Genomic DNA, 10954 nt, shown 5'->3' with positions numbered 1-10954 from the left:
CATTCAGACAAACGTGTCCCCTGCCAAGTCATTCCTGTATTTGGTTAAATTCCCCCTGGGCACATGCTCAGAATGCTAGGGGAATGTTCCAGTGAAAAGCAGGCAATACACTTCCTTCCCAGCATGGTATGGTGGTGGAATACAGACCAAATTAATTAATACACCACTGGCACTAAGACATACAATTTTCCACTGCAGTGTGTGCCTGCGTGCATGTGTTTGTGTAAGTTGTAATAAAAAGTTCTCGTATTTTTGATGAATTTACTCAGCATTATAGTTGTTGCAGCCTATATAAACTAAGTGAGGGGTATGATGTTGCGAGACCCGAAACCCCGATGACCTCGGGATACATCACTGAGGATACGTCCCAGGTGCATCCATTTATGTATGTATTTTGTTATAGTTCTTCTATTTATAGTGACTCATAGGAATAGACTAAGTGACAACCAGGAATAGTCTGGTGACCACCGGAGAGATGGGTGGCAGCCGGAAATTAGACGGCACCCGGGAGCAGTATGGGTTAGCGCCCCAGCCTGTGTCTTCCGTGAGGAAGAAGCCCAACAAACCCACGGTGAGGCCTTTAGGAGGGCCATGCAAGCCTCAAGCGGAGCCTGCGGCACCAACAAAGGGCAAGGTGGAGACTGCGGAACCGTTGCGGCTTGAGAATCCACCATTCCTGAATAAAGTGCCTGGTGCTGGGAGTCTGGTGCAACGCACAGGGCCTGACCTGGTGAGAGCAGGAGTGGACCTGGTGAGACGTAGGAGGGGCCCGGACAGGTGTCAACCCACAGAGCCTAGTCCTTCCACGCGCCAGAATGGTACCTCCCAGTCCCGGCAGAGTAGTTCAGGAGGAACGGATTGTGTGGCCCTGGTTTTTCCCTAATGGGACTTATCGAGGGTAGCTACTGGGACGTAAGTCGGGACTTGATCACTCCCGGCTGGGTCACCTGAGTGAGGGGTATGATGTTGCGAGACCCGAAACCCCGATGACCTCGGGATACATCACTGAGGATACGTCCCAGGTGCATCCATTTATGTATGTATTTTGTTATATAGAGAAAAACAAGAGTCATGGATTTCTCCTAAACCGGCACAACAGAGTAGAGCACAAAGATACAGTATATGCCTAATTGGCCTAATAAACAGCTGAGACACATACACTTAAAGGACTACTTGTTATAGTGGCGAACTGGTCCTTTAACTGATACTGTAAAATGTCACAATTTATATTACTGAAACAACCAAGGTGAAATAACAAATAAATATGCACTTCAAGTTGAATAAATGTGAATCAATGGTTTATTGTTTTTATTTTTTATCAAGTCTAAACTCATTAAACAAAAATGGGAAAACTGTATCAAATGCTGGCAAAGCTGCCACCTACAGAGTACTGTAGGTCCTTTTTTAGCTTATTTGTCTTTTCCTGGGTATGTACATATTTAGAAATACGTCGTACAGATACACAGCTGTAAATCATTGGGTGCATGATAACTTGCCTGTCCTAAAACACCTTTACCCCTTCTGCCACCATTAAGAAACAAATATAATCCAGGTAGATACAAACATATAGGAATGCAGTAATCACATGCATAAATACAAAAATACCAGACAGAAAAACAAAACAAAGAAACATGAAATATAAAAATTGCAGTATGTTAACTAGATATCACATTGCCCACCCCTCGAGGAGGCCATGCCATAGAAAATGGTATTGTGGGCAGATCAAAGAAACTTACATATAAGATGACTAGACAGATAAAAGTTGGAATCTAACATCACCTTGCAAAACAATACATTTGCTCCTAAATCAGCTCTTTGGATACATTTCTGCTGTTCAATTAAATCTTTCATCTTATGAAAGATCAATTTTTTTAAAAGCATGATATAATTTTTGAAGACCATACATGTTTTTTAAGGTTCATGTTCCAAAAAGGGAGGCCTATAATCATCAAATGTGCTCTACATGTATAGTAAATTAGTAATATTTAAAGCTTTAATTCAAGTATGTTGTTGTTGTTGTTGTTGTTTTCTTCCAGTAAATGTGAAAGCAATACTGTGGGCTTGTAGGCTGATTTGAGTCTGGATATAGATTTTATATTCACTGCTTGGAGAATCGCAGGCAGATCAGACATCAACTATTTCAAACTAAAAATTAAAGAAAACATTCAAATAATCCCATTCTCTGGCCCTAGAGCTGCACTCAAATGCAGGTGCATGAACACATTGATAACACAGAGGTCTCATTTAAAAGAACATCCAATGTTTATCCTTGGCTTGTATTGTTTCTCTTCATGTCATTGAGGGGTTATTTTGGCTACAACAGAATTACCTGGCAGCTGTCTCTGTTTGTAAACACATGTCTGTGAGTCCACATGTCTGTGAGACAGGCTACCTCAGGCATATGGCACACTTGCGTCGAAGATACTATTTCAAGCATTCTTTTCAACTGTAGACATTTACATTTTATGCTAGTAACACAATATAAATGTTACATTGTGGCTGGTTTTAGTTGAACAAGTGAACCCAAGAACCGTCTAGTGGATACAAAGCAAACATTTCCCCTATCAGGTAGGCTGGTGAGAGGTACAGTAAAGTGTGTGGGTTTTGTAACTTTTGTTTTTTTAAAGACAGATTGCAACTCAGTTATTATATGCCTCCTACTCTGTCTCGTCAGCTTCTCCCTGGCCTTCTGATGTCCATAGCTGCAATAAAAGTTGGGGAAAATTGAATAATCAAACGGTGAGAACAACAGACAAATTTAACTTACTGCATCTGACAGAGTGGGGATATTTCAGAGGCATACACCAAAGTGTATATGTGTACTGCATACATGTGACATGTCACATGTATGCAGACGGAAGTGTATACTGACCGTCAGATTGTCTCGAAGCAGCTGCAGGATCAAGGTACTGTCTTTGTAAGACGAGTCTTTGAGGGAGTCCAGCAACATGAGGGCATCATCAAAGGCCTGAGGACAGAGACACTGCGCTGTCAATACCTCCCAAAATATATTTTGTGAAATCCACTAAGTGTGATGAAATACCGTTGGGTGGCTTATTGAGGAAACAAGAGCAACAATTTTGGGATATGAGGCAATGTTTTTTTAATTCAATAAGTATAAGTAAGTAAGGAAGGAAGGAAGGAAGTGCAATGAGACTGTAAATTGTGATCTATAGGAAGATTTGGCCCAAACTATTTGAACAAGTGGTAAAGTAGTTTAAACTACAATACATTTAATCATGAAAGGCCTATATTTCACATAGAGCAGTTAGTGTTAATGGTAGCTGGTTTTAGGGGTTCAGCATTTGATCCAGTACATGTAATATTGAGTATCTGTCTGATACCTAAACCACCATACAGCATGTCAGTGGTTGCCTAACAACATTATCAGTGCGATCATCCCTACGGGCAATGGGACCTATTCTAGACTCCAGTCTAGAATTCCAGTCGATCCACTGTGAATTCTTAACAGTATGTTTGAGAACAAGTATTGAGATTTATTTTCCGGAAACAGGATTGTGTATGCAAAGCCTGTAGTTGGGCCACCCCCCTCTATAAGAAAACATCACTGCACTAACATTACACAACCTTTATTTTATGTATCACTCTGATATCCCAGTACAATTCAACAGGAAACCAACGTATCACCCAGCTTAAGTGAGCTCCTACCTTCTTGGCCAGTTCGCAAGCCTTCTCTGGCGAGTTGTGAATCTCGTAATAGAACACTGAGAAGTTGAGCGCCAAACCCAGGTGGATGGGATTGAGAGGCTCCAGATCCTTGGAGCTGATTTCAAATGCTGCCTGGTAAGCTTCCTGGCATTTAGTAATGATGGCTGAAAAATAAAGAAACATTAGCATTAGAAAGACTTATTGCGGAATCGAGCATTTTCCGTCAGTGTGTTGGGCACCAGCGTGTGTCGGGCACCATATATGGTGCCCAGGACTCGTGACATCATGTGACATCATCAGGGATGGAGATGTGGAGACCCTGATGTCATAGTAAATACGACTGTCGCAGTTAAGCTATATGGATGCTCAAACTCTTAGATCTCCATATATGGATATATTTCAGAACCTGTTCAGACATTCCATATGTTGATCCTTCCCCATCCATCCTTCCTCTTCGATGTCTCCCTTTTGACTTATACCTGTCCATTCAAATTTCAAACTCTAGACGGGCCTGCCCCAAAGTTATTAGTGCAGCCGCGCCCGGCAGCCGGCAAAAACTAGAGTTCCCAACAGGCCACAGACAGACCTTGTGTCAAAGTTGCAGAGCCCATTCTCAGGCATACATTTGCCAGCACACATCTGCTGGCAGGTTTGTGCTGGCTGGTTGCTCAAAATAACAGTGAATACCAAATATATATTGGGGTAATTGGGATTATGAAAATAATCGTTAGTTGCAGCCCTAACACACACACACACACGTGCAGTGGTGGATATTGATTGCTCACGATAGATATGTATCACGATACAGAGGCCACAATACGATATATATCGATATATTGATATATCTCGATTAAACAAATACAATAAAGCACTTTCAACAATTGCTAAGGAAATAATCAATAGTTGCAGCTCTACGGCAAATAGGGTTCAATTTAATCCAAGATCACCTCCATCTCTAAGCACAACATATCTTTACAGACATGCCAACGTCAAGGAAAACCTTTGTTAGAAGGTGGCCTGGATACCACATGATCCAAGAATTTGGTTACTGGGTGACGTTACATTGATCAACACAAATTTCAACAAAGCATACTTTGTGTTACTCGCCAGTACAGCTGCGAAGAAAATCATCTTGGTTAATTGGAAATCTGAAAAATCACCTTCACAGAGACACTGGCTGAATGAGCTTTCATCATACTGTACCCCTGAAAAGATACTGTACAATGTAAGAAGAAGGCCTGCTACTTTTGAAAAGATATGGGGCAGGTTCTTTGAGGTTCTACCTTCAATATCTCCTCTGGGTTGATTTAGTTTGAGTTTTTATTTATATTGTTATTTTCATGTATTTATCCGAGCTGTTGCTGTCAAGAGGTGTTGTGTACAATACAGAGTAATGAGAGCTGTGTAGTTTTCCTTTCTGGGGTTGGGGTGGGGGGTGGGTGGGGGGGGGGTTGTTTTTACTGGGGTTTTTTTTGTCTTTTCTTTTTTGAGTTTGTCTTGTCTTGTTTTAAAAAAGAAAGAAAAAACAATGATTCTGTAACTCGTTAATAATTAATATCTGCATTATCAATAAATACATCTTAAAAAAAGAAGAAAAGAAGGTGGCCTGGATTAGGTTAATTCCTCCCAATGTTCTTAATTATTGGCATAGGATGGAAATGATGCATGTATGTGTATGTGTAGAAGAAACAGGGGTCTACTGGACTCACCAGCCTTTTCGTCTCCGGTGAACACTTCAGCCAAATAGCGGCAGTAATCTCCTTTCATCTTCAGGTAGAAAGTCCTGCTTTCTGCAGGAACTGCCGTGGGGATCAGGTGGCTGTCAAGCAGGCTCTAAAAGGTGGAGAGGACAGTATATGCAATTAAATTAAATTAACAACACCTGAACATTGCTAGGAAGAATATTCTTTTGTTTTGGATCAAGGATGTTGCTCCATCAAAGAAATCATGGCATAACCTTATAATGGACTGTATTCCTGTATTCCTTACATTTGGATCATATTGGACCAACATTGTCTGCCACAGTACTTGGAGGTTTTCCGTGCCAACCTTCGATTTCTTATATGCCAGCATTCTTCCCTAGTGGGTGCTCTGCTTTGGGGTGGGGGCTTGTTCGCCCTTTGGGTATGGGGGGGGGGGTCTCGATGCGTTGCATCGGGGCCGCTTCTTGGGGCAGTGGCCCTGCCGCCTGGAGGGCACCTAGTGTTGTGCCTGAGCTGTTTTTATTTTCTTTCTTTTCTTTTCTTTGTTATTATGTTTTTGTTGTGTAATGTCTGTGTTTGTTAAACACCTTAAATTTGTTAAAACCAATAAATATACTTTATAAAAATAAACACCTGAACATAAAACTTAACTTGATCTATGATCTATGCTCAGCCTGCTTGGAGCACTTTATACTGAATGAATTAGAAATGGTCTGTCTTGAGCAATTCAGTGTTTATAAAATGGCCTTGAGGCACCATTAGGATTTAGGAATAGGAGCCATGCTTGGTTTGCTCATCACCTACTAGTGCACCGCACTCTTATTACAAAATAGTTTCTACAGTGATAAGCCATTTGTATTCTAGTTCCTTTCATTGCTGTACATTACTTGAATTGTTTCACACATGTTTCAGGCATGAATCATGCCTGAAACATTGTATTTTCTAGTGTGGGAACAAAAGTATCCTGCAGTATGTGCAATAGTGTTTTCCATTATGTGCATTGTTAAGGCTATCTCTTAAGAGGTTTTAATCTGATCAGTCACATACATGCTGCTGTCAATCAACAGGTGTGAGTTAATAACACAGGCAGACTCTTCAGTCTTCACATACTAGAGCATTTCTGAAATAAATGTCAGAGCTGAACATCAACATGTAAATATGAAATAAATGCTTAAACATACTAGGTATAATGTTAGAGTCCACAGAAGTGCACCTTTCAAGCCTGTTTTCTCAACTCACTGTTTTCTCTATAAGCCATATATCTAAAGCTGGTGGGTCAAACTGAACAACCAGTATGCCAATTTGAAGCTATGATTCCCTGCTTTCATATGACATGAAGGAAACAAACATGAATAATAATCCAATGGCTGTCTCCCATTCACGGTGGGTCACAGATGTGGACTGTGTTCAGTGCAAGTTGCTCTGATAAAAGCATATGCTAAAGGCCTTCTAGAATAGTCTCAAATCTCAATATGGATGTATGTACTTTGTGTATGTAATGTATGTATTTTGTGTATGTAGTCACTAGTCAGCCAAACACCTATTTAGGCAAGGGTGGCTTCATTCACTTCTGTTTTTCACATGGAACAGTCCAAATAAGTGCACAATAACTCAGACTCGCTTAATACAACTGTGTAAGTCTGTGTTTCTAGATATTGATGACTCAACTCCCTCCTTCATAAGCTAGAAAGAAAAAAAGAAAGACCTGCACACCACCCCAAATTCCCCAATTGCTTCATTCCCCTCCAGCTCCTCACCAGCACATCATTGCAGAGCTCCCTCAGTTCCTTCTCAATCGTCCCTCTATACTCCTTTGCCAGCGCACTCTTCTCAGGGGTCTTGGCCTTCAACTCCATGTTGGAGATCACCCGCCACGCAGACCTCCTGGCTCCCACCACGTTCTTGTAGGCCACAGAAAGCAGGTTGCGCTCCTCATCCTCGAGGTCAGAGTTCTGCTCCGTCAACTCCTTCATCAAAGCGGCCATGTCTTCATAGCGCTCCATCTGCTCTGCGAGCTTGGCCTTCTCAATCAGATCTGCCTTTTCCGCCATGGTTTCCTACTGTCGTTGGCTGAAGGACTAAAAATAGTAGAAGCACACAAGAGGACACAGCAAACAGGACAGGTCAGTGAAGGGGGGAAGGACATGTATGAAGAAACAGGACAGCCTAACGTAGTGGTGGGTGTATATGGGTGAGGTGGGGGCCCTGGGGGGTTAAACCAGAAAAACAGGTCAGGGAAGTTGGGAGGATTGGACGACCTATGATAAACAAGTTCTTCAAGATCTTTTAAACATTTTTAAGTGAAACCACGTAAAAGAAGAACATTAGGTCTGTTAAGTAAGAGAAGGACTGGACATCAAATGTTGCAATTCATTGTGTAGCACAATATAAAGGTTATTATGAGTATACTATAACTCCTATATAGTTGAAGGAGTTCATTGTATAAAATAATGCAAATATAAAGGTTACATTTGGTCCAATATCAGTTAAATTAATACAGAAACTCTTTCTCTGAGTTGTTCCGATACCAATATCAGTATTGGCATTTAATTAGGACCAGTCTGAAATGCTTGATTGGAGTATGGGAGTCTATGCACTGATCATGTAATTACGGCTTACATAATTTATCAATTTTATTCTGTTGATATAGGCGTATTGATACAAATAGTTTTGACTGTTCAATATCGCGCACAGCCATTACTCTCAACAATTGCGCAGCAACAACACCTCTCCTCATCCTGTCGTCCCTTCACAATAAAGTGTCTCCGCTCCCAATGCTGCATATTTTACCCAGGTTAACAGGAAATAGGTGTAACTTAACATCGTTGGAGAGAGCAAGGCAGCAAGTGAGCGAGAGGGCCATGGGTGGCGGGGGTTGACTGACGCCTGGCGGTCAAGTCAGAGGCCCCCCTGAGGGTGGAGGCCTGTTTCAATTGAAACTGGTGAAACATAGCGAAGGCCTCCTATGGCTGCAACTATCGATAATGTTGTTAGCAATTATTGAGGGCGCTAGCCCCCCAATGCATGGCTTTTGAAGATTACATCATGGCAGCCAAGCACATGTATCACCATGTGTTGTTCTCACTTACTGTAAATCTCTCTGGATTAAGAGCGTCTGCTAAATGCCTAAACTGTAAATTGTCTATGAGATTTTTAACGTTTGTTTAAAGCACGTAAATAGTTTGCCAGCCAAGTCTATGGACTTTGAGGATATTACAATGTTTGTTTAGAGCACTTTAGAGCCTGCCAAATCTATGGCACGATTTTGTAACCCATTTTTCACCCCTGTGTCAATTATCTAATGTGATCCTGGGCTCTACACACCCTCCGCCAACGTAGTCCCCATATATGGGGGACATGGGGAGAGCAACGGACTTGAACTCATGCTTCCTTCATGCCTGAGTGTCCAAGTTGCTCCTTTACACAAATCTATGGAATTTGTTTAGAGCACTTATGACGTAAATCGTTTGCCTATTTATACTTCATGCACAAAGGTGTTGTGCAAAAGTAATGAAAATAGCAGATCTACTGTAAATTAACAAACTATCTGCTATTTCTTTGAAAATGGTCAAAAGGATTGATTATTGATAATAACGTATCGTTTGTATGTTCGATTAAATTGTATTATACTAATTTGTTATTTTATTAATTGAAATTGTTATTGTTAAAAGGAATTGTTATTTATTCCTAAATGTATGCATTTCTTTTTCAATTTGTACAAGAAAGTTCTATATTTGTTTTTGTTCATGTATTACAAATAAGGGTTTACTCTGAGCCAGGCCATACAACATACCGGTAGTCGTAATCATATCATATACACACATATAGTACAGGACAGGTTATATGGCTGTTCGGGGAAGGAGAAAATGTTATCAGAATTCTAGCAACAACACTGCCAAAGGGTTCCTTAAGCAATAATCTGTTTCAAAGTCATTCTCACTCTCGCACAAAAGTTTGAATGTGGTATTTGTGCAGATGTAATGTGTGTACCCTACATTGTAATGTAGGCTACACTGATCTGACATTATTCAGCTCATGGCCAACAAGAAAGAGTTCTGTCATAGCATATAGGCCTGTCACGTCACCCTTTCTATTAGATGTTATCTTGAGCCGAGCTATGGTATGCTACACAAAATTCTACTTTTACATAAACTGTCTTCAACTAAATGCAGGGGAGAAATACATTAGTCTACTGTTGTTTTGACCAACTAAACTATTACTTATAATAATGCTGCTTAAAGTTATAATAACGCTAGCAACAAGAATGATTACAAAAGTGATAGTTGGCACTTGATCAGTTGGCAGTGAATAGTAGCCCTACCAGATTTCCTGCTCTGCTCTGCGGACACTCTTGACATAAAAACTATTCAGTTACTGCAAGCTTTCAGTCTTACCTTTAGTCCACGATAGATAGTTGTATACAGATGGTTGTAAGATCGTTCCCTTTCAAATATATAGCTATAAACCCGAGCCCGGTCAGATTTATAAACTCAGTACTGCAGGTTGGGAGTAACACACCACACCCTCACCTTTGTTGAAGCACCTAAGGAAAGGAATGTAGCCTGTGCCTCCTCCTACTTCCGGGGGCCTGGCCAGGCGGGGGCTTCTTGGTGCAGTGATTCTCATCAACCTTTCAAACGCACCAATGATATACGTTAGGCCAGCGGTTCTCAACCTGTGGGTCGGAACCCCCAGGGGGGAAGACAATTTAAGAACTTTTTAATACCTATGCATCAAAAGTCATCAACAAAATATACTATATAAAAACTGATCAATCATTGGCCAAATTGTCAAATAATCACAAACAACTGTGAAATAGCCAATAGATCAGCTATTTGGAACCGAAAATGGAATGCCTCATCTCCGTGTTTATCAGGATGAGGTCAAATATAATTATTTTGGGGCTCAGTGGTCACTGCCTGAAAAGGTTGAGAACCACAGTTGAGAACCACTGCAGTAGGCCACGGATAGTATTCTTCGCCTATCTCTCGTTGTTCAACAACTGTATCAATACTTGTTGTGTCATCTGGCCTATAGACCTACTATACTGTCGAATAGAGTAAAATAGCCATTCTTGTATGTTCTATCGCTGTAGTGTAGTGTACTTGTACCACAGAGTTATGACTTGTACATGTAGCAACATTGACAATAATGGATAATCATTATACACCATTTATAGGACCCCCTCATTCAGAACCACTGCATGTGACCTATAATAATTAGCCCATGCAGTTTAGCTATGCCATATCTGTATACTGTGGATTAATTAAAATGTTAATGCACTGGAGGGCGTATTAAAATGTTTAATACATTCATAGTGCATAAACATTTTAATTTAAAACCGTTATGCACTGTGGATAAATCTGACATTAATGAGCGCCAAGTTAGCCAAACAAGCTCCCTTATACAAATGAGCTGCAAGTTTAGCAGTGCAACATTAGATAGGGATCGAGAACTTAGTATACTGTACCTATTTATCCTTAACCAGAATGAAAGGATCATAGTAAGTTTAGTCAAAGTTATGTCGCAGGCATGTTGGATCATTATATATCGTAACCAATATACCATTTTCACAGACATGT

General features: G+C 40.7%; 1 protein-coding gene across 1 annotated transcript; it reads right to left on the bottom strand.

Moving 5' to 3' along the window:
- Positions 1 to 1281: 1281 nt before the first annotated feature.
- On the bottom strand, positions 1282 to 9902 carry LOC310862221 (14-3-3 protein zeta/delta-like). The gene is made up of 6 exons (XM_083769996.1): positions 9767 to 9902; positions 7130 to 7450; positions 5379 to 5502; positions 3670 to 3833; positions 2873 to 2968; positions 1282 to 2702 (listed from the first exon to the last, which is right to left on the bottom strand). The coding sequence occupies exons 2-6, from the start codon at positions 7421 to 7423 to the stop codon at positions 2658 to 2660; spliced, it is 723 nt and encodes a 240-aa protein (XP_083626122.1). The 5' UTR covers positions 7424 to 7450; positions 9767 to 9902; the 3' UTR covers positions 1282 to 2657.
- Between the last annotated feature and the right edge of the window lie 1052 nt (positions 9903 to 10954).

This window comes from Protomyctophum parallelum (genome assembly GCF_964188405.1).
Source record: "Protomyctophum parallelum genome assembly, chromosome: 1".
Classification (NCBI taxonomy): Eukaryota; Metazoa; Chordata; class Actinopteri; order Myctophiformes; family Myctophidae; genus Protomyctophum; species Protomyctophum parallelum.
This window is presented reverse-complemented; position numbering and strand designations above follow the sequence as displayed.

What these genes read in the sequence shown, in the direction of transcription:
- LOC310862221 (XM_083769996.1), bottom strand. Translation starts at nt 7,423, where the DNA reads ATGGCGGAAAAGGCAGATCTGATTGAGAAGGCCAAGCTCGCAGAGCAG. An exon ending in CACCGGAGACGAAAAGGCTG is followed by an intron (nt 3,834 to 5,378) that starts GTGAGTCCAGTA and finishes TTTATTTTTCAG; the next exon opens with CCATCATTACTAAATGCCAG. An exon ending in TGCTTCGAGACAATCTGACG is followed by an intron (nt 2,703 to 2,872) that starts GTCAGTATACAC and finishes CTTTTATTGCAG; the next exon opens with CTATGGACATCAGAAGGCCA.